This window comes from Mus musculus, chromosome 19 (genome assembly GCF_000001635.26).
Source record: "Mus musculus strain C57BL/6J chromosome 19, GRCm38.p6 C57BL/6J".
NCBI classification, from domain to species: Eukaryota; Metazoa; Chordata; class Mammalia; order Rodentia; family Muridae; genus Mus; species Mus musculus.
In genome coordinates this window covers 6,451,271-6,477,221 of record NC_000085.6, presented here as the reverse complement: position 1 = coordinate 6,477,221, position 25,951 = coordinate 6,451,271, and the positions used below count along the sequence as shown (strand labels likewise).

Genomic DNA, 25,951 nt, shown 5'->3' with positions numbered 1-25,951 from the left:
GGAACTGAAAGGAACTCTGACCCCTGCTCCAGAGTCGCTCCCCAGTATGGAATAGGAGCCACCTGACTCATTCCTTGACAGAAGAAAAGGTAAACAAGATGTGGGCATGGCACTGTTATTCAGCATTGAGAGGAAGGGAGTTCTGACTCACACTACAACACAGATGAACCTTGAAAGACACTCTACTCACTGAAACAGCCAGGCATAAGAAGACAAATATAGGGGCTGGAGAGATGGCTCGGCAGTTAAAAGAACTGGCTCCTCTTCCAGGGGACTTCTGTCAATTCCTAGCACCCACATGACAGCTCACAATTGTCTGTAACTCCAGGTTCAGGGGATCCGACACCCTAAGATATATGTGCAGGCAAAATACCAATGCATGCAAAGTAAAACAAATAAGTCATTAAAATAAAGAAGTCAAATATACAGATAGGATATAGTGGCGCATGCCTGTTACCCTAATCCTCTGGAAGGCCAAGACAACAGGATCTCCACTCCAAAGTTATTCCAAAGTTAGACTGGACTATGTGTGAGACTCTGTGTTGAGTGGAAAGAAGAAAGGGAGGGGGAGGGAGAGGGGAGGGAGGAAAAGGAGAAGCTGGGGAGATGGTTCGTGGTTAATATGTTTGCTGCTTAAGTATGAAGCTCAGAGTTCAAATCCCCAGAAACCACAGAAATGCCAGGTGGGTGTGCTGGCCCACCTATAATATCAACCTTAGAAGGCAGAGACAAGAGATCCCCTAGGGGAGAGAATGGAGGAAGGTTTTTCGGAGGGGAAACCAGGAAAAGGTTTAACATTTGAAATGTAAATAAATATCTAATAAAAAAATGTTTAAATGTTTAACAGGAAAAGAGAGAGAGAGATCCCCTAGCAAGCTGGCTGGCCAAATCTGTGAGCTCTGGGTTTGATTGAGAGACCTTACTTCAGTGAACGGAGTGGCTGGTTTCTGCCATCAGCCTTGGATCTGCACATGCATGTGTGCACCCACATATGTGTGCCTCCACACACACGCAAGCATGTACGCGAACACATGAAGTAGTACTGTGTGTCGTCACTCATCTAAAGTCCCAGAGTAGTTCAAACAGAGATGGTGGCCAGAGGCTGGGGACAGGGAGAGGAGAGCTTATGTTTAACAGAGACTTCAGTGTGGGAAGATGGGGAAACTGCACCTGGACGTTGGTGAGGGCTGTGCAGAGACTTGAGTGTAGTCAGAGCCCTAATCATGAGTAATGACGAAGACTAGAAATGTGTGTGACGTGCGATTTGCCACAGTTTCAAAAAGAAACAAAAGCAAGGCAATGTGGGAGGACCCCAGAGTCAGGCCAGTGTGCAAGGTGCTGGCTATGCAAGGTAGAGAACCCAAGCTGTATCCCCTGAACCCACAGAAAAGAAGACGTGCAGCGTGGGGCCAAGACCCCAGTCTCCCTATGGTCAGATGAGAGATGGAGACAGGCAATCGCCAAGAAGCCAGCTAGCCCAGGCTACAGAGGGAAGCAGCAGAAACAAGAAAGATCCTTTCTCAAAAAGTGGAAGGCCAGAACCAGCTCCCAGAATGCCCTCGGACCTCCACACATATGCCTGGCACAAGAGCAACATATAAAACACAACTGAAAAATTACAAAAACAGGAAGAAGGAATCTGGGGTGGGGCTCAGCAGGAGCAGGCTTCAGTTGTCAGCACTGGGGTGTGGGGATGCAGGAAAAACAAGGGAAGGTTGAAACAGCTACCCCAAGTTCCTGGATGGGTCGCTGACCACCTGTGAGGAACCCTAGAGACTGTCAGCAAAGACCCACAGTGCTGTCACGAGGCAGAGCCAAGAGCTAAAGTCCTTTCTCATGGTTTTCTCTGGCTCTCTGGGCAGTGGGGGGAAGGGAGAGCGGTGGGGGTAGGGGGAGGAAATGATGGCATGGCCTCACTTCTGGGTGCCTGGCAGTCCCCTCCTCCCAGGCAGTGAGCAGAGGAGGTCACTGCTGACTCGCAGGCCAGCAGTGGTGATGGCTGCTGGAATGAGAAAATTTAGTTGACGTTGATAAGCACTTAAATTGGATAATGTGTCAGGCCTCATTTGTATCAATTCTCTTTCTTGGGTTCAACAAGATGGAGGCAAGCACACAGGAATTAGCAGGCGGAAAACAAGAGCCTGAGAGCGGGAGGCCGAAAGGGAAGGAGGAGGAGGCAGTGGCCAGAGCAACAGAAGTTCTAAAAAGTCGCGCATAGCCACTCTGAATTCATCCGATGTCAGCCGACCCTGGGAGCTACACAGGGTGAGGACTGGCTAGTTACAGCCCGCCAGCTGTTCTCTCGATTTGGAACCCTCATGGCCAGGCAGGTGGTGACCTATTCACTGCATCTGTGGTGGCCAGAACGAGGTGGGCGGTCTGTCAGTCCACAGCTAGCGCTCAGAAAACCAGGCAGCTTCTGTGTACTCTGGCTCCGCATTCAGCCAACAAACGTGGATGGAGATACTTAAGGAACGAACTGTCTGTACTAAACACATACAGATACTGCTGGTCCTTATTCACCAACCAATTTAATAGCGACCACCATAAAACTACAATGTAACTATTATATAGCCTTATGTTTCTCTCTCTCTTTCTCTTTCTCTCTCTCTCTCTCTCTCTCTCTCTCTCTCTCTCTCTCTCTCTCTCTCTCTCTCTCTCTCTCGCCAAAGCTAGCCTCAAATCCTGTATGTACCCGGATGTGACCTTGAACTCTTGATCTTCCTGCCTCTACCTCCCTAGTACTGGGATTACAGGAGAGCCCCACCTTGCCTGGAGCCTAGGCATTGTGCTAGCCCCAGTCCCAGCATCTACGTTCCATTAGGCATTTTGAGGACCCTAGGGATAACAAGTTATCCAGGAGGATGTGTACAGGTGATACACAACACGGCACCGTCTTTTATGAGGAACTTGAGCACCGTGGGTTTTGGTGTCTTTGGGGGTCCTAGGAGCAGTCCTTCCAGACAGTGAGGGATAGCTGCTTCCTGTTAAGTGAAAGAAACATGACTCTGGATAGAAGGGATCGGTGGCTGGAGAACCACTTTGCTTTGTTTTGAGACGATGTCTCCTCACTATGCCGCCCCAGCTGGTCTGGACCTCACTGCATAGTCCAAAATGCCCTCAGATTTATGGTGCTCCTCCTGCCTTTGCCTCCCGGATGCTGGGATTGCAGGCATGAGCCACCGCTCCTGGCTTTGCGACATCTCTACATTAGGTGTGATGTCAGTGTTTCTAGTCTTGCTCTCTCCCATCCACAGTGACCTTGCGTGACTGTTCCTGTCACAAATAAGGAGGAGTAGAGTATGAATCCAGGTCCCTGCGCCTTCTGCCAGCTCTCCAAGCTCCATGACAGAGGGGCCAAGGGAAAACTGGGAGAGGAGACTAGGAGCAGGGGGTGAAAGCTCTAGAGGGTGGGCAGGCAGAAAAGAGTGGCCAGGGGAAGGGAAGGTCCAGAGGCCTCCTGACCTTTGCGCCCGTCCCTCTGGAAGTCCACGTGGCACCATTCACCATCATTGACCTTGCGGCTAGACGCCCGCAGCTTGATGCCCCCGGAGCCCATGTCCAGCAGAAGGTAGAGGTAGCCATCCAACAGCTCCATGGCAAAGTAGTCGGCCCTCTGGGTAGAACTGTGACTGCCTACCCCGGCCCCAGCCCGCCGGCCCTGGCTGAAGAGCAACAACCCATTGGGCTCAGTGGTTCTGAAGTCCAGGGAGATGGAACCAGTGCGCTTGGCGCTCCAGCGGGGCAGTGCGACAAAGGCCTCAGGACTCTCAAAGGTCACAGGGTCCAAGGCAGCCACATCCTCACAACGGAAAGACAAATCCCCCTGCAGCTTCATCTTCGGGTCCCCTTCCTTAGCCAGTCGGGACAGCTCCAGCTTGAAGTCATTATTCTTGTAGACCACCTGTATGGAGGAGAGGGGTCTGGGTAAGGAAGCGGAAGCAGCCTTGGGTCTGACTACCAAGGGTCTCCCTCCCTGGCTACCATGGTCCATCGACACCCACCCATCCCAGCAGTCCCAAGCTCAGCACCATCAGCCCATAGGGCTCAGGCCTCTGTTCTCAAGCTATACAGTCCCCTCGCTGCCTCTCTCCGGTCTTCCAGCCCCACACTGGCCAGGAAGCTCCTTCTGTGGGCTCCTGGGTCCAGCTCAACTGTCATTCACAATGACAAAAAGGCGGGCCACTGTTGCTACCGTCACTATTTCCTGAGTCTGAGTCTCAGGAAGCTTAGGATAGCTTCAAACTCACTGAATAGCTAAGGACGACCTTGAGTTTGTCTGCCTGCCTCCACCTCCCACACACTGAGATCGCATGTGTGCACTACCACGCTCAGTTGTAGTGTGCTGATAGAACCCATGGGGGCATGTGTGCTGGGCAGGCGTCTGTCCGCTGATGTCCCTGACCTGCCTGCTCTCTTCTAATGGGTTAACTCCTGTCTATGTTCTGTACAGAGACTGACATAGGAAACCACCCTTCATCTACACATCAGACAACCCACGAGGTGGAATGACTTGGCCAACAGAGCCAGTGAGGGAAAGACATGTGCCTGAAGACAGACATTTGAAGACACGTGAAGACACGTGCTTTGGCCTGCAGCCTTCCCTGTGGACCTCAGCTCTGAAAAGCCTCCGAGGAGAGGGAGTTTCAAGGCCAAAGAAACAGAAAGGGGTGACTCCCCTCCACGTGAGTCAATAGCTTCAGGCTTTAAAGAAGAGTCACATCCCACCAGAGACTCACAAGGGACAGAGGCCAGGGCAGACTAAATCACAGGGCAGGCTGGCCAACCACAGCCCTACTCACGTCCTTGAGGCAGCCCATGAAGTTGTTGCTGACAGGTGAGCCAGGCAGGTCGGCTGTGTTGGGGCTGCCCCCAATGTAGAAGAAGTCATCAGAGCCCAGCATGGTGTAATCCTCCTGCGTGTAGCCTGTGGTGGTCAGGATCCCGTCCACCGAGATGGTCACCTGCCCAGCCCGAGGAGGGGGAGAGACAGGAGACAACCGACATCAACACCCAGGGAAGAGCCACAGGCGGGCAAGGGAGGGACCAGGGGGCAGTGGGGGAGGGGGACCCCCATTTTTATGTCTGCTTGTCTTGGAGGCGGAACAGTGGGGTGGAGAGGAGGAAGAGGGAAGAGGAAACAGCCCGAGATTTGATGGTTTCAGGGTTAAGGCCTGCCCTGCACAACCCATGGCCCAAGCCCTGCAGGTGAGAACCTGAAGGTGGCACAGGGCACTCACCATGATGGGCTGAAGAAGCAAGTCCAGGGGGATGCTCTGCACTAGGGAACCTTCCCACCAGAGAGGTGGGGAGAGGAAGCTGCACTCTCAACTTTGTCTCAACAGAGCACTGTGGCCACGTGTGTAGCTTCCCAGCCTTTCCGAGGGAGAAGAGCCCTTCCCTGCCCTTCCCTGCCCTTCCTTCCTTCCTTCCTGGGTAGCAGTGCTGAGTCTCACTTGCAGCCCCTCTGCTTGGCGCTATGTTCTTGCAGCCTTGGCTGGGGGAACAGCAGAGATAGCAGGACGGAGAGGACCAGTTAACCTGCTAGTCTTTTTTTTTTTTTTTTTGGTTTTTGGTTTTTCGAGACAGGGTCTCTCTGTGTAGCCCTGGCTGTCCTGCAACTCACTTTGTAGACCAGGCTGGCCTCGAACTCAGAAATCCACCTGCCTCTGCCTCCCGAGTGCTGGGATTAAAGGCGTGCGCCACCACGCCCGGCTTAACCTGCTAGTCTTAGGACAGGAGTTGTATGACTCCTATCAGGGCTGACTTTTACCTTTGCCACTCAAGATCAAAGGTATCCTGGTATTTTGAGTCATTAAAAAAAGTTGTTGCTCTAGAGCCTAAGCTGGCCTTGACCTTCGGCCTCTCACCTCCTGCTCTCCTGGGCTGAGATTATACATCTGGGAGAGTCACCAGTTTGCTTCCAAAGGGAACAGCCCTGTGCCGTTTCCCAGGTCACCTTCATCCTTCTCTGTAGATCCCACCCTTGCTGTTCTACCCTTAGGAACGTGAGGCCGTGAGGCCGTGAGGCCCGGGCCAACCTAAGGAAACCCCTTCCCAGGGTGGAGAATTCATATAGAAGGCAAGGAGCCAAAAACAGAGCAAGGTGTGCCTGGTGCTCAGAGAGGGCCTGGGCGCTGGTGAAGGCACACGTTACCTTTGGGGTAATCGGCAAATGTTCACCTGGTCCCTGCAAGGTTTCGTCCCCAGAAGAGCTCGGGGAGGCTTCACTCACGGCAAGGCTGGAGGGGGAGGAGGCAAGGGAGCTGTGGCTTAGGAGTCAGGGAGGCCTGGTTAGGACCTGGTTCAGGGCAAACCCACCCTGCACTTCCACAGGCTGCATCCTGGAGCCCTTCTTGTTCCCCAAAGATGCTTTAGAAGTGCTGCATTTCCAGGTAAAGTAATAAGGTAAGGGCCTGCGAGTCACACACTACCATGTCCCCTACTCTAGTCCGCAGCATAGGCTACCAGCCATTTTCCAGCTCCTGGTCTTCAGTATTCTGTTGTCAGAGGGTGGGTTAGAACTCCTAAGAGCAGGGGGACCCAAAAGTGCCCCTCCCCGTGCTTGGCTAGAGCCTCGTGGTGAACAGGGTGGGGTTGAGCAGGGTGCAGACTGAAGAAGCAACCTCCTGTGAACCATCAAACCTTGTGCTAGAAGAACTGGGTTCAAGGACAGGAGGGACGGGTATCTTGGGAGGGGGCAGTTTGAATACTTTTGAGTCTTGTTTTGAGGGGAGCATTGGTCATGATTATGTATTTCTTCTCCCCTCCACCTTGTCCTGAATCTAGGAAGAGGGGTTTGGGTAAAGGGGAAGGGTTAGAGAGGTTAGTCACAAAAACATGCAACCGAGGTTAGAGATTAGACAAGGCAGAGGGGAGGGGAGAAAGGAAGAAGAAATCAGAATGGAAGGGTTGGGAATGTCAGGGAAGGTGAGGCAGGTGAGTGACTCTCTCTAGGGCAATGTGGCTATACTCTCTTCCTCCAGGTCCCCTGCTGCTGTCTTAAAACACTGAACTGGGCTGCCATTCAGTTCCTGAGCCTAAGTGGGCTCAGCCCAAACAGGCTGCCAGCAAACATGGCTTAACATGTCCCCGGAAACCCCACTAACCTCAGCCCAGCTCAGGGGACACACACAAGGTCGTGAAAAGGCTACATCAAGTTGCCACATGACCTAGTGCTGGGTCTCTAGCTAAAAACCTAACTCCCAGCAGCCTACGACTGGCGAGAGCGACTCCCACAAGTGAGCATGCTCAGCACTGCTGCCACCCTTTCTCTCCTGGTTCCAGAGTACCCCAGGAAGTCTCCCCTCCTTGGCCTCTGAAGCCAGGGTAGCATCCGGGAATCTCCCTCATGCTATGGGATCTCTTCATCCCACTGCGTTTCCCAAGGTCAAGGTTGCCCTTCCTTGACCCTATCTGAATTAGAAGGATCTGACTTAAAGCAGACTGTGGAAGCCCAAGACACCCTCCTGATCCCCTTCCAGGCTGGGCTGAATCTCAACTTGCCTGGTATCTGTACTCAGATCAGTCATGGAGGGCGCTGGGGGGGGGGATGATTTTAATCTCCCCCTCATGGCCTATGGCTGGGGACAGGCTAGCAGGAGGCAGGGCACACAGAGAGTTTGCTGAGGAAGGGACTGGCCAGGTGGTTGGGGAGACAGTGAGGGAAGAGAAGAGGACAAGGCAGTGGGTGGAGAGGAAGTGGAGATAGAGGGACTGGAGGAAGGTGTCTGGGGAAGGCAGGGAGGGAGGTGACTTAGATTAGTAAACCCACTGTTCCCTCAGACAAATCAGTCCAGACACAAAAATGGCAGGTTCGTTAGTAAAAGCAGGAAACAGGGGAATAATTCCCCTGCCCCCCTCCACCCCAGGGGTTCTTGATGCCCCTGCCCCCCAACCCCTCCCCCCATGAAGCTTCTGGAAGGGGTGGGGCCAGCAGGGGAGGAGGGGAGGAAGGGAGAGCATGCCACACAGAACAGCCACTGCAGCTTGGGACCCATGCAGGTTAGAAGAACAGCGTGAAGGAGCAGGCACTGTCCAAGCAGGCCAGAGAAAAGCTGCCAGTAGGTGAGAAGGCGTGCAGGGCAGGGGAGATGGGGAAGAGCAAAGATGGAGGCCAGAGAGCTGTGGAGTGCAGGAAGAAGCTTCCTTCCACTGACGAGGAGAGACAGACGAGCAACCACTGGGTCGGAGATGTTCAGGGACTGACAGTGAACGAAACACCACGGGACCTGAGCGTCTTCCTCACACACTCCTATGCCATCCACCACAGATCATCAGCCCACACACATACACATACACACACACACACACACACACACACACACACACACACACACACCACATCCTAGAAGGCTCCTCTCCACAAAGTCCTGAGGACCACAGCAAGGTCCCCAAGACACAGCAGAGGATCTAAAACCACACCACATTAACCCACTCAACAAGGTGGGTTCTGAGGAAGCCACGGGGGGTGAATGGAGTGTTTGCCCAGATGAGCTAGGCTCATCAGCCCATGCTCTCCAGGAACAGGGACAGGGCTCGAGGGGCCTCTTGTGAGCTGAAGGGAAACTGCCAGCCCCTCCTCTTCCTCAGTGCAGGAAGGCCAGATGGGATGGGAATCCAAGTCCTAACCACAAATGTACTCACATGGAACAAGTGTCCCATACCCTCTGTGCCCCAGGAAGAAAGGCTAAAGACGCTGGCCGTGGTGGCGCACGCCTTTAATCCCAGCACTCGGGAGGCAGAGGCAGTCAGATTTCTGAGTTCGAGGCCAGCCTGATCTACAAAGTGAGTTCCAGGACAGCCAGGGCTATACAGAGAAACCCTGTCTCGAAAAACCAAAAAGCAAGAAAGAAAGGCTAAAGACAAAAGGAACTTTCATGCCACCAGCGGGAGCCATTCCTGGGGCCTAGCATGATCACAGCTCATGATGCTATTACCATCCTTTGTGGGTGGCTGAGTGGACTTCCTTGAGCCGTGACAATGTAAGTTATACTGAGCCAGTGGGCTGTTTGTCTCCTGGTAGACCACATTGCTGTCATCATATGCTGCAAGGGCTCCACAGGCTTATTGTGGTTATAACTAAGTCCACAAAAGAGTTCCCAGCATCCTCCTCAGGAGGGATGGGCAGAAGTGGGGAGGCAAACAGGGAGAAGCAGCTGCTGGTGGAGGGAGACCGAAGCCCTGCTAAGCTCACCTAGTGTTGTCTCGGGCACAGCCTCGGGCACAGGCAGTAGTTACAGCCCTGCCGTTGAGTCCTGAACTCGGGAAAGACTTCAGGTCGGAAATACCAGGTTCTCCCAGAACAATCTTGCCATTCTGACTCTCCTCTTTAAAAGGGCCTAATAACTTTCGGTCCTCCTATCTGTTTCCAGCTGACTGGGCATCGATGAGTTAACTGAAAGTGATAAAGCCCTCTGTAGTACAAAGGGAAGTGCCAGCTTCCCCAGCTGCTAAGTGGGGATAAACTCAACCTCCTGCCTAAAATGCAGGGATCATCAAGTTCAAATGAAATTCAAAATGTTGGCCAGGAGGGGTAGCTGATAACGTGCCTGCCACCAAACCTGATAACCTGAGCTTCATCCCAAACCCAAGTGTTAGAAAAGGAAAACCAAGTCTTACAAATTGGTCTCTGACCTGCGCGCGCACGTGCGCGCGCGCACACACACACACACACACACACACACCCCGTGGCATGCTCCCTATACACACAAATAGGTTAGATACATAAAAATGTAAGAAAAAAAAGAGGAAGCCAGGCATGGTGGCCTTTAATCCCAGCACTTGGGAGGTAGACCCAGAGGGAGTCTCTGTAAATTCAAGGCCAGCCTGGTCTAAACAGTGATTGTCAGAACAGCCAGAGCTAGAAAAAAGAGACCCTCTCTCCAAAGGTGTGTGTAGGAGGGGAGGCTAGCTGGAGAGATGACTCAGTGGGAGGGGGAGGATAGCTGGAGAGAGAACTCAGTGGGGAGGGGGAGGATAGCTGGAGAGAGGACTCAGTGGTAAGGAGCACTTGTCACTCTGACAGAGGGTAGGGTTCAGTTCCCAGCACCCACAACTGTCTGGAACTCCCTTTCCAGGGGATCTGGCGCCCTCTTCTGGCCTCCTGGGATGCCAAACATGCAAATTGTGGACATATATATATACTAGCAGGCAAAATGCCTATACATATAGAATAAAAATAGATACTTTAATGTAAAAAATTTTGAAGAAACTCCAAATGCAAAAGCTATTTTGAGGCCCTGATCTAATGCATGCACGAACGACATTAGATTTACAAATCAGCATTCATCAGCCTGATGGGGCTCAACCAGTGGAGATACCTGGGCAAGCCTTTTCTCCATCCATCTCCTCACCAAGAGAAACACTCATACTAAGAAACCTAGTGAGTTAAAATAAACACAAAACTCCATGAAACCCACCAGGGATACCCTGAGAATCAGAACCTTCAGAACCTTTTTTTTTTTTTTTTAACTTCAGTCTGGACCTAAATGAGACAAACCCTCAGGCAGGTTTGGAGGGGTTTCTGGGGTCACACAAGGCAACAGATTCGTTCTCCTACTTGTGCCAACAATGCAGGAAGTGTGGACCTTGCAGGCTCAGAAACTAGAAGATCCTTCATCAGCGCCTGAAGCCAGGCAGGGCTGCCGGCTTCCTGACCAACTGAGGTGAGCCCTTTGTCTTTCTTCTCCTACACATCCTTGAAGCATTCTGAGGTTTCAGGAAGTTATTTTAAGACTGGTTCCTAACAAGGGATTGCAATAGGATCTTCAGTGGAACCAGAGACGCCTAGTCCTCGGGGTCTGCTAAGGAAGGGGACCACTTTCCACGTGAGGTCCCTGCCTGGTGACAGAGGGAACTGCCCAGCACTTTATTAAGCTTAATGAAATGATAATTCCTTTCTAGAGTACGGAACTTGCTTTGATTGATCTTCACGCAGACCCGCTGTACAAGCCGGGCAGGCACACATCAGCCTGCCGGGAGCTCAGGGGACTGAGCTTTTCTGGCCCGGGCCCTGTGGTGAGCATTTTACCATGGAGACTCGAATGAAGGTTCTTGGCTCCTAATCCTGGAGTGATACTTGCCCCACCCCACCCCCGCCCCGCCTAGGTTGATCTTGGCTCCCTGTCCTCAGAGTAACAGGTTGGCTGTCCAATAAAGAGAAAGTTCTCTTTTTGTTTTTACTAGGTAGGTATGTATATGTATATGTATATGTATATGTATATGTATATGTATATGTATATGTATATGTATATGTATATAGACATGGACATATATATATACATATATACATACATATACATACACACATATTTATATATGTGTGTGTATGTGTATATGTGTGTGTGTGTGTGTATGGTGTGTGTGTGTTCCAGCAATCAGCTAACTCAGGTCATCAGACTTGGTGGCAAGCATCTTAGCCAGGTGAGCCATCTTGTCAGCTAGTAAAGAAAGTTCATATTGGCAGGTTCTCAAGAACAGTGCAGTGTGTAGCAACTAACTCACACAAGCAGCGGCTTAAGGAAGAGCCCCTGTGAAACGCTAGCACAGATCTCAGGGCAAGAGCCATCGGGACCATGGGAAGCTAGAGAGCCTGCACAAGGTATTAGGTTGGCCATGGATACTAACCTCTGTGGGTGAAGGAACATACACACATGCAAATGTGTCGGCAAAGTCTTGATTGACACGGCTTCAGAGGTGAAGCCTGGTAAGGGGCATAAAGGGCTCTCAGGCTAGACAGCCCAGCTTTGATACCTCCCTGCTCCCTAGCCTTCCAGCCAGGCAGACCTGGCAGGCTGGGCAAGCCAGGCAGCTGCCCCAAGTCCCTCCCTCCCCATGAGAGCAGACACGTCCATCTGCAGGGTCCCCAGCCTGGTGTTCAATCACTTTGCATTATTAATAGGCAATGACTAACCGGCTGCTGTGGAGCCGGAATTGGGCAGGCATGAGGGAATCCCAAGGGATCTCACACTGCAGGGCCTGAGGGCACACACTCTGAGGCAGGCAGGAAGAGGAGGAGGAGGAGGCCCTTCCAACCCTCTCCCTGTCTTGCTGCCTGTCAGGCATTGCACCTGCACTGAAGAGCCAGCCCCAGCGGCCCGCCTCCATGCAGACTCCTTACCAGGTCCCAGAACCCATCCAAGCTTGCGGCCCCCATTCCCACCAGCACTTAAACATGCAGAGAATCAGCAGTCTCCCAAAAACACAGCATGGCTTCCCACTAACACCCCTAAATATCACACCAACATTTACACACAGTCACACCCACACACCAACACACACCAGCTGCCTTTACACTGACACCCACAACAGCATTCACCAGGAGCGAGCCCAACCCAAACACAAGAGCTTGGCAAGGACTGCCCCACTATCCCTGCTGAGCCTCCTCTTCTCAGGCCTTCAACAGGGAAGGAAGCCAAGCCCTGTCAGAGGCCATGCAGGAGAAGCAGGGGACAGACAGGGATGGGGCTGAAGGGGGAGGAAGACAGTGTGGAACACAGTGTTAGTCAGAGCAGCAGAGCGGTGGGGGGACTGGACGCTATCCCTGGTGGGGGGAAAAGACCACTCATGCCGTGCAGAATGTGAGGGAGACAGATCTGGGAACCCTCGAGGTTGGGAGGTAGGGGGCGACAGCCAGCACAGGACAGCCCCAAAACTGGTGTGAACTGGAAAATTGAAGGAGGTCTCAAGGCCATCCTCCTACCCCTTTGAGGAACATGCCCAGCTGGCCGTCACTGGAGATGGCAGCCCCAGCCCTCTTCCCAACTCGAGGGGCCCCTGTCTGGAGCTGACAGAGCGTAGCATTGCGTGTCATGGGATGGTGTTTTCCATGGATTTTCAGGAGACCAAGAAAGAAACCAAATCAAAGAGAAAAACAAAAACAAAAACAAAACAAAAACAAAAACAAAAACAAAAAAACTAAGGAGCTGGGAAGAGAACAGAAAAAAGTAACAGAAAATAGTCCAGCATGGGGCTGGTCCAGCACAGGGCTGATCTAGCCGGAGCTCATGCGCGTGGGGCCTGCCTGCCCCAGGTCTCAGGCCAGGAACTGCCAGGACGCAGGAGCTCAGGGCGGGGCCTGGGTTTCCATTTCTCTTTTGGATTTGAGTTTGGATTTTTAAAAAAAGGAAAGAAAGAAAGAAACAAGGAAAGAAAAGTAAGGAGGGAAACTAAAAAGGAAGAAGTAAAATTTAAAGATTGCCTGGAACAAAAGGAAAGAAAAGAAAAAGAAAAAAGAAAAGAAGAGCAGTTGGGGAGCAAAAACCAAGTGAGGAGAGAAACAAAAGTGGGAGAATCGAACAGTTAAAAAACCCACGGCAAACCAAACGGTAAGACAATTAGAGTGATATCTACCAGATAATGCAGTTTGTTTACCATAGCGTGTCCAATCCCTGCGTGCTTCACCGGAGAGGGGGAGGGAAGGGGTGTCAAAAAAAAAGAAAGAAAGAAAGAAAAAAAGAAAGAAAAGAAACAAGGATGACAAAAGAAAAGAACAAAAAGAAAAATAAAATGACCAACTGTGAAACTCACGGAGGGAGGAGATACAGCTTGTTCAAACCCTCCCGCCACAGGGTGTTCAAAGAAAAATCATAATGAAGAACGCACACACACAAAATTAAACCCCTCTTCTCCGAAAACCTCCCCAGCCCCTCCTCTGGATTCCTCGTCCCCCTCATCCCCTCCCGAAGGGCATCTGCAGAGAAGGGGAACAGTTAGAGACCTTGGTTAGTAAGAAGAAAACAACAACAACAACAGAAAAAAAAAACTGGACCGAGAAAGCGGAGACTTAAAGATGGCCAACATTCCGCAGATGAGACAGAAAGTTAGTTCGGTTTTTCACTCATACCTGGCCCCACCTGGCCCTGCCCATCCCTTGGTCCCCTGGGTTATAAGCGTGTTAGTAACACACACAGAGTTGGCAACGGGGGTAGGGGGTTTCCAACAGAATGGGGGAGGGAGGCAGGGTTAAGAAGCAGACCCAGTATGCAGGATTAGTAGGTCCTACAGCTGAGGTGTTAGGGACTTAAGGGAGGGAGGGGGGAGCATGGGGTCGAGGAGGGGTGGGCCTCTGACTGGGAGTGGATGGATGGCTTTGTTGGCTGACTGGTCACCCAGATGGCTTTCCAGAGAACTGGCTGAGGAATGAAATGGTGCTGGCCAACTGGCTGACCAGTGGACATGTGGGGTTAATGGGTTAACCGGTTGGTGACAGGCCAGCTGGCTGGCAGGTTAAGAGAAGAGTGGGCAATGCCCCTAATCGCAGGACTGGCAAGGAGAGGAGGCGATTTCATTTGGAGTCCAAAGACAGCATGGAAGGGGACGTGGGTATCTGCTTTTCCTGGGGACGGAGAATGGGCAAACTGACCCAGGGATCATTGGGGGAGAGGGGCTCCCCCTTCCATTGTTTTTTTTTTCCTTGAGAACTGAAGAATGGGTCACCATCACAGTGAGGTTGGAGGGGGAAGCTAGCCTCCACAGGCTGCAGAGGGCTCATGATCACACCATCCCAAACCCTCCCCCCCCCCACTCCTCCCTGCCCCTCCCCTAGCCGACTCCCCCTGTCTACCTGCTTTGGCTTGTCCAGAGGCCCTATTAACCCCGTCCCAAATTCCCCTGGGTTCTTCAGCCACCCTCCCTGCTCTCTTATTTGCCAGTGAGTAGCTGAGTCTCCTGTAAGACCCTGGAACAGGCAATGGTCTCCCAGGAACCAGGCTCCTTCCATGGACACCCATAGACCCCTGAACCTCCACTTCTCACAACTAGAGCCAGAAATCCACTCCTCATCAACCCACAGAAAAAAAGGCACAGAGAAGCCCTGGGACCTCAGTGTCCCCCTATCTTCTCTGAACTATAAGCCACATTTCTTCTACGCCATCTCTAAGAGCACACCTCTAGGTATTTCTCCTCCATTCTCCTCCCCACTGCCAAAGACAATATCCACCTTCAGAATCCCATCTCCAGAGATGGAGTGGCCTGGTGCCCATTAAATACTAAGCAGCAGACTTGAGACTGTGATTAGGGGAGTGGTATTCTAGGGAACTGTTAGCTAAAGAGTTCTTGTAACCAGTGGCCACAGGAGTAATTGATTAAGACGATTAACAAGGGACTCATATAATTAAAAATAACAGAATTCAATACTTAGATGCTAGAAGTGCTGAGTAGCCAATATTAATTATTAGGTATGGGGAAGCAATTTACATAGCAAGAGAAGAGTCTAGCCCCATGTACAACGATTGGAGCAAGGTGGTAGCCTGTCACGTGACGTGAGGATTTGTACTGACAGCCAGCAGGACTGTCATGAAATGAAGAGGTCAGCTAGTCAGAGAAATCAACAATCAACCTCAGGGCAGCCAAACTGATGGTATCCCAAACCGATGGTACCCCAAACTGATGGAACTCCAAAGAGAGGACAGCCAAACTGATGGTACCCAAAGAGTTGCGTTGTCTGATGCCATCACAGCAGCTGAACAAGGTTGGGGTAAGGACACTACACGTAAAAATCCAAGAGCTGTTCTGACTTGTTATAGAAAATAACATAGGAGTAGAGAGCAGCATGCATACAGAAAGTTCCAGAGTTGCTGGACAGAACAGTAGGTTAAAGCCGGGACAGAGAAAGGGAAGATGCGAGTTCAAATCCCAGGCCTCCTACTAATTTGTCAAGAGATCCAGACTCTCCCAAGAAAGTGCAAGGTTGGGACAGATGAGAACAGAGCCCTCTCCACCTAGGAGTGGAAAATGCAGACCCTGATGGCAGTGGGTACCCACAGTTAAAGACTAGAATTGGAGCTTTCATTAGAGGCTCTTCCTGAGGTACGGTGGCCCACACAGAAAGGCCCAGATTAGAGAACTAGTGTTTCAATCCATCAAGTAAACCCTAATGCTTCATCCACTTCTAGAGCCCAGAAGCACAGGCATGGAGATGCCAGGAATGAGGAGGGCGTCCCAGCCAGAGGGGAGTGAGTCGTTAAAGCAAGAGGACTTGCTGTGGCTAAACAGCTTTGGAGAAAACTACATCCTATCTCTACCTTGACCTCTGAGTGCATTCCAGCCCCCTAAAGATGCCAAGAGGAGGGCTGCAGACTCCGTGCAAAAGTCTGCGCTGAGGACAGCCTGTGAGCCTGCACAAGCTCAGCATGGGATGAAGGAAAGGGCTCGCTCCTTGAGTCAAGAGGCTCAGAACGTTCACATGGTCGTGAGACTTGAGACTGTCCAGGACTATCAGAAGCCCAGACTACAGCCTCCGTGCATTCTGCATGGATAACAAGTCCCAAACACCTGCAGAAGCAAAGAAATGAAGTGGCTTTAATTCAGATTTCAAGTTCCAAGGCCTCCTAACTCCCACCCAGACAGGCTTGTCTTCTGGGTCTTATTTTTCTCATCAGAAAACTGGAGATCATGGCTCCCATTCTCAGAATTTTATAAAAATTCGGTAAAGCCAAGTGTGGGGGTGCAGGTCATTGATCCCAGCATTTAGGAGACTGAAGCAGATGGATCTCTTTGAGTTTGAGGCCAGCCTGAGTTACATAACAAGTTCAAGGTCAGCCAAAGCTACATAAGACCCTCTGTCTCTGTCTCTCTGTCTCTCTGTCTCTCTGTCTCTCTCTCTCTCACACACACACACACACACACACATACACACCACGAACTAGGTGATAAATGAGACTTTTGAACATGAAGCTACATTCCAGCGCAGTTTGAGAGACACCCTGACAGGATAGCACTGAACAGAGGCAGCACAAGCTAAGCTACATGAGGCAGATCTGAGCTCTTTCAGGAAGACAGGAGGTATTCAGGCATTGTTTTTGTTTGAAACAGAGTCTCCATACAGAGCCCAGGCTGGCCTCCAACTTATGGCAATCCTTCTGCCTCAGCCTCCAGACTTTGAGAATTGCAGGGGTGTACCACAATACCCAGTGACAGCACTCACATGAAGTAGTTGACCTGCCTATGTCGGTCATGAGTCCTCACTTCCAAAATCTGTTCAATTGGGTTTAAAGAGGAGACCAAATGGATAGGCTGGGTATTTAACACTGTGATAGAGCACCTGTCTAGCCTGTGCAAGGCCTCAGACTCTATCCTCATACCGTCCTTAAAGAGGGAAATGCTTCCTGAAGGAAACCAGATGAACCAGGGGGAGAGAGACTTAGAAGAACAACTAATAGGCTCAATAGTTGCTGGTATTAAACCTTCAATTTGCTTACAACCTGGATGTAGAGATAAATAGTCACAAATATTAGCACACAGGTAAGATGTGAGAGGACCCAATACAAGTTTTCATGGACTCGACACAGGAAAGACGAGAGCTGGCTTTGGGATGGACCACGGGGAGCTTGAGCCATTTCAGTTGAAGAACTCAGAAGAAGAAGAAGCAAGCTAATGATCATGGCAGCAGGAGCCCTTCAGCACCCACATCGTGCCAGGCAATGAGTGTCTATAAATCCACTACCACTCAGTTAGTCATCAGCCGTTCCTTCCCACTTGGTCTATGGGGAACTGAAGCTCGGGGGTTGCATAACTCGCCTAACAACTCTCTGACTCAAATCTTAGACTTGGCCAACAGAGAGTGAATGGGTGGCCTGTTTGGGAGAGCTGTGGAAAGCTCCCCACAGGAAGAACAAGGAAAGGCAGTGTAGACAGGTCTGGAAAGTTACAAATCCGGGATCTAAGACAGGCTGTGTGCTATGAGGGACAGGAGGCAAGAGAATAGGAACTCCAAATGTGTTGGGGACTCTATCATTGAGTGGGTGCTTCACTCAGTACATAGGGGACTTAATCCTGGAGATTCCACCCATGGAGCACTGCATCCCAGAGGACCCCATCCTTCAGGACTGCATCCTTGGAGTCTGCATCATTAGTGCATCCTAGAATTTCCATCCTTGAGGACTCTATTTTGGGAGATCCCATTCTTGAGGTCTCCATCTTTGAAGACTCCATCCTTGAGAACTGGAAGATTCCATTTTTCAGGGCTCCATCCTTGAAGACTTCCTCTTTGAGAACTCCATCCTTACAGGTATTCTATCTGAGGACTCCATCTTGGATGACTGCAGCCTTGGAGACGCCATCCTTCAGGAGTCTACCCAGGGTCATCCTATTATTATAGACTCTGTCCCATGGGGACTGATCCTTGATGAACTCCACTCTCGAGACCCAGAAGAAAATCTGAAAGTGTCTGTACTGAGAAAAGGCACCATCTGAGCTGAGCAAGAGAAACACCAGGTGATGTTTTGGTAGCCAGTTTGTCTTTCAATTTGGTGTTGGCTAAAGATAAATGGATTTGCGTATTCTTATGTGGTGGTTGGAAGTATATGGCGGTATGAAAATTGAGTGAGTCTAGGATTAAAAACTAGGCTTCAAGAAACCCTCAGGGGTAATCAGTTGTCCCCCAAGAGGACTACCTATCAAAATAGCCTCAAGAACATGTTGTGTCACTAAAGACTCCTCTGGTCCCAGTTGCTGTGTTCCAGGGATGATCATCTCAACCAGGAGCTTTTGGAGCGAGCCTTCGGCCCACTCCCATAATTAACGGGGGCTGATTTGGAAGCAGGTCACTCCAGAAAGCCACCTCCCCAGCCACTCGAGTCACACAAGGAAAATAAGGAACCTGTAGCACTCTGGATTCTGGCCATCTTCATGTCATTTCTGCTTCCTTTGCGCCCCCACACTGTATTAAGGATGGAATCAGGACCTTGTGCATGTGAGATCAGTATCTGTCACTGAACCACACACCCCCATCCTGATGTCATTTCTTACATCAAATCCCTGAACTACTCCCTACTGACAGAACTCTGGGGAGGCTGAGCATTGTTGAAAGCCACCTCACCCTCTATCACCGGTGTGAATAGAGCAGGATTCTTCAAATCCTGGGATGTCATCTGGGCTGTCTACACCGTTGGGTGAATATGTAGAGTGCCTTCCTAGAGGCACCTCTGATGTGTGAGGTCAGATGGTTTCTGTTGTGGGGCAGTATTACAGACTAGAGTGATTACTCACTCCTGGCCTCTGCCTACTAAACGCCAGTAGCACTCCTTGAGTTAAGACAATCCAAGAGTTCCAGACATTGGCACAGTGTGAAGGGGTGATGACGAGATACTGCTGGAGCAACAGGAATGGAGATGTTTCTCTTGAAAGTCTCAGAAAACACAGATAAAGGGCTTGGCATTGACGAGGCCCTGGGCGAGGGCAGCAGCTCCCGAGCAGGGCCTTAGGGCTAAGCAGAGAATTCCCCAAATGTGCTTCCGGCATCTCTTGCCCATGGGTTCTGGAGTGAAAGAAATTCCTCAGAAGCCCTTTGGAGAAAGAGGGCTCTTCATCGAGATCCTTAAGCAGACGTCCTCTGTGGCCCAACCTCCCTGCCTTTGGGTCCACATGATCTGCCCATACTCTGAGCCATCCTATAGAACAATCCAGGAGAAAAGAATTTCCATCTATTATCAACTTGCACCCATGACTCTACATGTCCCAGAAAGAGATGAACACGGGCCACTCTACTCTGTGTCCTGACGTCATGTGTCACTGCATCCGTGAGGGTGGCTCACCTTTCCTTCCTCCGGGAAATCTTCCCAGTTCCCATAGTTGCTTCTGGGGTACACTGGGCAGGTGTGTGGCCTTATTCTAATCATTTTTTAATTTGTTCATTTATTTATGTCTTCATTTATGTTTGCATGTCTGTGGTATGATTGCACATGTATGTGGGCATGAGTGTACACGGTTCACGTGTGAACTCATGTGGAGTCTTGAAGGTATCACTGGATGAGACTAGATGCTTCCTTAGCCACTCCCCTCTGTTGAATAAAGTTTCTCACTAAGCCCAGCGCTTGACAATTCTGGATATTCTAGCTAGTCAGACTGCCCAAGGGACCCCCTGTGTCTACCTCCCAAGTGCTGGGATTGCAGGTGGCTACCATGACTGCCCTGTTTTGGCGGTTTTTGGTTTGGTTTGATTTTTCGAGACAGGGTTTCTCTGTGTGTAGCCCTGGCTGTCCTGGAACTCACTCTGTAGACCAGGCTGGCCTTGAACTCAGAAATCTGCCTGCCTCTGCCTCCCAAGTGCTGGGATTAAAGGCATGCGCCACCACGCCCGGCGACTGCCCTGTTCTTACAAGGGTTCTGGGGAGCTGAACTCTGACTGACCCTCACACTTGTGTGATCAGTATTTTTTTTCCCTGTTCTGTTTATTTGGGACAATTCCATCGGTCTCAGGAGATTCCAGAGCAGGGAGCGTGTCCTTCACTCTGAATCCAGGATAGCTCACCCTAATTTTTGGCCAAATAGCACGTGGATGAAGATTGTGGGCTTGCAGTGCCTTGCAGAAGATAGCAGCAGCTGACAGCTCTAGTCCTAGGAACAGCAAAAAAAAGGGGTGGGGGGGAGCAAAAGGCACCAAAAGAAGCTTGCCTGAATTACCCCCCAAATGTGTTTGACACCTGACTGTATCACAGAGGCACTGAGCACACTCACCGGCTCCAATGGGGATAACACTCAAAAGGTGCTCGGACTGGGGAATGGGGTGATAGGACATGGGTGTGGGGAGCTGCATGGAAGAGGAGTGACTATGCAGAGCACAGGAAGGGGGAGCACTAAGAAGAGCGCATCGGCACAGACCCGCAACAGGCTGCTGCAGGCTTCCGGAAGGAACTGGGCAGTTAGTCTCTCCACTGTCTCAGCAAGGGGAATCTCCATTAGATCACCCCCAGGTGATGTTAAATGAGAGCAGGGGAGAGGAACAGAAGGTCAGCCAGAATCTCTGAGACCCACTGAGGGGCTTCCAGTGGGAGAAAGGAGAAAAGGGGAAGAATGTCAATAGTTAGAGACAGGAAGTCCAAAGACAATCCACAAGCAAGAGACAAGCCACCAAGCCCTCCGATAGCACCTCCACAGGCAGAACTGCTTGGTTTTCTTGGTTACATTTAGCAGTGGAAAGATGAAGCTTGCTGCCTGTTGACTACAAGACTGGAGACCCAAGAGAATGGAGAACTGGGCCCCCAAGCACCCTTCAAGTAAGTGGGTCACTGTGGAGAAGGGGAGACAGGAGTCCCCAGGGACTGCATAGGGGCCTCACCTGCTACTGAAGAGAGAAAGATCAGTGTGATTAGACATGGGGACTTCCTTGGATGAAACTATCCACAGGCTCCCATCTAAGAAAGTTCCGCAGTGATGGCCATGGATGGGCCTGGTGAAGAAGGCCACTCCTAATAAGACACATGCATCGTCTGAAAGTTCAGGGGACAATGTAGAGAAGCATGCCATCCTATATGCAGGAGCTGACCCCCAAAACCCTCTTGAGCCCCCCATGCAGGCTGGCCTGGCCAGCAGAAGGTGAACATGGACATCAAGGAAAGCCTGACTTTGTCAAAAAAACAGAAGACAAGCAAGTACTCCCGGAGACGTAGGACCAGGTACTCCTGGGTTCTGACTCCCTCACCCACTCGCTACCTCCAGTCCCTCTCCATGCATCCCTGGCTCTGCCCTGGGAAAGCCCCGTGGAGAGAAGGCCATATCATGCCCCACTTGTATCTCTGTTTTCCGCAGTGTGTTGCTGCCCACCCTACAGGTCCCCTCCACACCCCACAGCACACTAGGTCCTCGTTCAGGCTCCAGCTTCCTCTCCTCAACTCTGCAGCAGCCTCCTGCCCATTGCCTGATCCCTGGGTACCTGACATCAAAACCCTAGCTGCTCCCTCCATGGTCAGCGCAACCCTACTCCTGGTCTCAGGCTTCTGCTCAAGGGCAGCTCTGGAGCCTCCTCCTAGCTCAACCCCTGGTTGATAAGGTCTCAGAAGCCTGTCACATAGCTGAGTTCACACCTCAGGTTGTACTGCCCCAATCACACCTTACTGCCCAGCCCTGCTCTCTCCCACCCCAACCCAAGACATGCCTCTGTCCTCCATGTATGTCCTGCCCCAGACGAAGCTGACCCCTGGCCTTCTCCCTGCTCCCCCTACCTGGCGCAGGTTTCGGGTAACCCGGACGTCGTGCCAGGCGTTGTCGTTGAACTTGCCATTGACGGGTTCCACGAGGGCCTCGAAGGCACCTGAGCCTAGGTTGATGACCAGCCAGACAGCCCCAGACTTGAGGGACAGGTTGACGTAGTCAGCCGACTTCCCCGTGTGCAGCATCAGCCCGTTGCGCTGCAGGGTGCGGAAGGCCAGTGTGATCTCGTCAGTGCTGCTCTGGATCGGGTTGTGGGACAGGTCGTAGCAGAAGAACTCATTGCCCTTGAAGGTTGCCACAAATTCCTCCTTGCCTGGACGCCATGGTTTGGGAAAACGGGAGAAGGCTGAGTGGGTGGGGTATGCCAGAGCCTCCCCGTTCACTTCCAGCGACCTAAGCATGGGTCCTGGACACTGGAGTCCTGTGGTCCCAACTCTAAACTTAGGCCCTCTTCCCCTCCTACATGCTGTCATCCTGGACCCTGCTGCCTTTGCTACCAAAAGTCAACTTCCCCCAGGTCCATTTCCAAAGCAGGAGGCTGCTAAGTGGCTCTCACACTGACAGCTGACAATTAAGCTGCCACAGGGCCAGACAAAGCCACAGGCTTCGCCGTCTCCTCCCTACCAATCCTCTCAACCTCTGCCACCCCGGAACAAAGGCATGTGAGGGAGAAATAAGAGGCTCTGCCAGGCTTCTCCCTGGGATGCCTCTCTAGGACTGCAGCACCAAGTGTCTCCTGAGCTGCCCACCTCTCCTCTCACTTCCTCTTTGGTAACAGCTGTCCTCAGTACCCAGTGACAGGGGTACTCTCAGGCCTTCCCATAAGAGATGAAACCAGTGAGTAAGCTGTCTAGCCCTGCACAGATGAGAAGATTGGAAAGCCATGGAGTGCAGAGGGACAGGACTAAGGCATGTGGGGAGGCACTGCAAGGGACAGGGATATGCACCAGGTGACAGCCACTCTGCCACATTCACCTGGGAGCTCATGCCAGCTCTCCCTCATCTCCCAACTTCCTCCTCTAACCTGAGACAGCCACACTGCCCGGTGAGCGGCAGGGGAGGGCCTGGCTTTCGTGTGTGCATGCTCGTGGGTGTACATGACCTCTGTGTACATGTGTGAGCGTATATGTTTATGCACGTGTACGCATGGACACAGCAACCAGTTCAAGTTCCATTTTTACTGGCAGTCTTTAGTGGGGGAAGCCACAACTCATGGAAGGGCCATAAAGATTGGGGGGGGGGGTCTACAAGTGGATGACAAATAGGAAGACCATGACTAAAAATAGAGAGTTGGGGTCCAGTCTCTCAATTTCACACACCAGAGCACAAGCCCAGGCAGAAAACCAGATTCCAAACCAAAGAGAGCGGTGGCCTGCACCCAGGCAGTGACTTCTGTCCGCTATAAGTAAATACTGATCCTGCAGCCTCCCTAGACGGGTAAGGGGCAAACAGGACTGTGTTTGTCGTGAGGGTCTCCAGGCAGAGACTGAACTCTCTGAGCTTCTCCGGAGATGTTCTCAAGGACCAGGGAAGGAAGGGTAGGCACTGAGAGATGGGCACAGAGGACCACTGTGAGACACCTGTCCTCCCCTAGGAACAGACCCACGGGCCAGCACGGGGATCTCATTGCAGATTCTGCAGACCTCTTCTCCAGCACACAAGCCTGCCTCTCTCCCTCCAGGCAGGCTGCCCACACTGCCCCGCTGCATCCGGATGCCAAGGCACCAGCTGCTGCCCCAGTGCCTGGCATAGCCCTCACTGCAGCTGGCAAGGCCTTCTGTCCTGAGGCCACAGGGCAGCAAGCTGAGGGGGCAGGGCACGGGCCACATTGGGACCATCTGAATCCCTCCCTCTGTGCGGGGGACCCTAAGCGAAGGTGAGGTGACCAGCAGAGACAAGGACATATTTAACGGTGATGTGAGGAGCTCAGTGTAGAAGGGGACAAAGATGGACCCTCAGTGGGACAGGAGAGAAATGGAGACTGGCTGTAAGGGAAGGAGCGGTCACATGGAACCCTATTGATAAAGAACAGGAGGGAACCCTGAGGGGACAGGTAAGGAGGAGGGCCAGCCAGCATAGAAAGGGGACAGGGACCTCTGGGGAACTGAAGCCAAGGCTTTCTGGAGCTTTATTGTTTCCATAGCAACCAGGCCTGCTGCTCAGACACTGACAGAGCCAGGGGGCTCAAGGACCAGAAACAGGAATGCATTTGACCTTGGCTTCACCACCCATACTGTTAAACCCGCCCAGAGGTCAGACCTCCCCTCCCACTCCCTCACCTTCACTGCGGTCAAAGCAAATAACATCGCTGAGACACAGACAGAAGGAGAGGAAAATACGGCAGCCACCTGAAAAAGTGATTGGGACCAAACAAAAGAAGTCAGGGGAAAAAAAAAAAAGGAGAGGCAGGGCTGAGGCTGGACTGTGGCTGCCAAGGCGCAGAACAGAAATGAGGCCGTTCCCGGACTCCTCAGGTGGACCCAGGGGAGGAGGCAAAGCCAGCTATGCCGCAAAGCCTGAGCTGACTGGACCTCAGTCCTCCTGACCTAGAAAGGGAAAGAGATTTCTAAGGTCTGGGGGAGCCTGAACTCATTTAAGAAGAGGGAAGAGGCATGGTAGGCAGGTGGGCAATGGTAGCAAGAAAATTGAAGATGAGGGGAGAGAGAGAAGAGAGAAGAGAGAAGAGAGAAGAGAGAAGAGAGAAGAGAGAAGAGAGAGAGAGAGAAGCAAAGGTGGACCCTCATGGAGACTGTTACTCCAGGGATCAGAATGTGCAGTGTAATGTGATGTGGCCCTGGGAGCTTCTTGGAGCCCTAGCTGGATCTGAGATGCTCAAATCCTGAAGCGCCAGGCAGGGGGCGCTTTCCTCCATCACCCACAGTGGCCAGGCCACAGTCAGGAACTACAACTCCCATCAGCACGTGAGAAACCACAACTCTTAAGAGCTCCTAGTGTAGAAAGGGAGTCACTGCCAATACTTGTTTGCTTCTCCATCAGGGAATCTGTGGCTTCACAAGTGTGCCTAACAAAGCTGAATGTGGCCAAGGACTGAGAGGGTTTCTAGGTGCCGTGAAAGGGAGGCAACAGCTGCCCCCTTTGCAGACCAGCTCCAAGGCCTCCTCTGGGAAGCTCTCCAGCCGCTCTGACCCTCCTGGCTCTGGGGATCTACAGCTGTGTGTTCTGCTCATTTGGCACTTACTGCCTAGGAACTGCCTAGGACATCTTGTACAGCTCCCTCGGGAGGAAATGCAATGTGAGAGAGAAGCCCTGGGTGCTGGAGCTGGCTCTACCAACTAGCTCTATGGCCTCGGCCAGGCCACAGAGCGCTAAGCCCAGCTCTCTCCTCTCTCCTCCTCCTGTCAGCCTACCTCCCCGGGCGCTGCAGGAATCTAGAGAGACGCTGAACATGACAGCCCATAATCCAGTCGTAAGTGACTCTGCCCCTGGATGTGAAGGCACGCATGCTCACCCCTCCATCGGTGAATAAATAAGTTAACTCTTCTGAACAAAGCCTGCAGTTCCTGTGCTCTTACCCGGACCACAGTCAGGAAGACGCTGGGAACAGTGACCACTCACTCACTTTAAATAATTGTGAGCCACATGTGGTGGTGCACACCCGTAATCCCAACACCCAGAACACAGAGGCTGATGTATTTCTGTGAGTTCAAGGGCAACCCGGTCTACACAGTGAGTTCCAGGACAGCCAAAACTACACAGTGAGACCCTATCAAAATTAGTAATTAATTAATTAAATGTGCTGAGCTCATGCCTACATATATGTCAAGAGCTGTGCAGAACGTAGAGAGACAATGAAAATCCTGTCCTCGGGGAGCTCAGGACCAGAATGGGCAGCAGAGAGAGGCAGGATGTGGTATGACTGATCCTAAGGGGATGCAGACAAAGGGGCACCCAGGAGTGTCCAGGCTGGCCCAGGAGTTCAGGGAGATAGCCCACAAAGACAGAATGGCTGCTTTTCTCACAACCTGGCTCTAAGAGACAGCGAGGAGCCGGAGCAGGTCTT

General features: G+C 51.8%; 1 protein-coding gene across 4 annotated transcripts in view; it reads right to left on the bottom strand.

The window, feature by feature from the left end:
• Nrxn2 (neurexin II) overlaps window positions 1-25,951 on the bottom strand; it is a 114,462-nt gene that overhangs the window by 55,996 nt on the left and 32,515 nt on the right. For 2 of the 4 annotated variants that reach the window (NM_001205234.2, NM_020253.4), the window contains exons 6-9: window positions 21,942-22,243; window positions 13,375-13,398; window positions 4,803-4,964; window positions 3,466-3,904 (exon numbers count right to left, since the gene is read on the bottom strand). In NM_001205234.2, coding sequence (NP_001192163.1) covers window positions 3,466-3,904; window positions 4,803-4,964; window positions 13,375-13,398; window positions 21,942-22,243 — 927 coding nt within the window. Of the gene's footprint in view, window positions 1-3,465; window positions 3,905-4,802; window positions 4,965-13,353; window positions 13,399-21,941; window positions 22,244-25,951 lie in introns of all 4 variants that reach the window. The other 2 variants (NM_001369363.1, NM_001205235.2) reach the window with 2 other exon arrangements.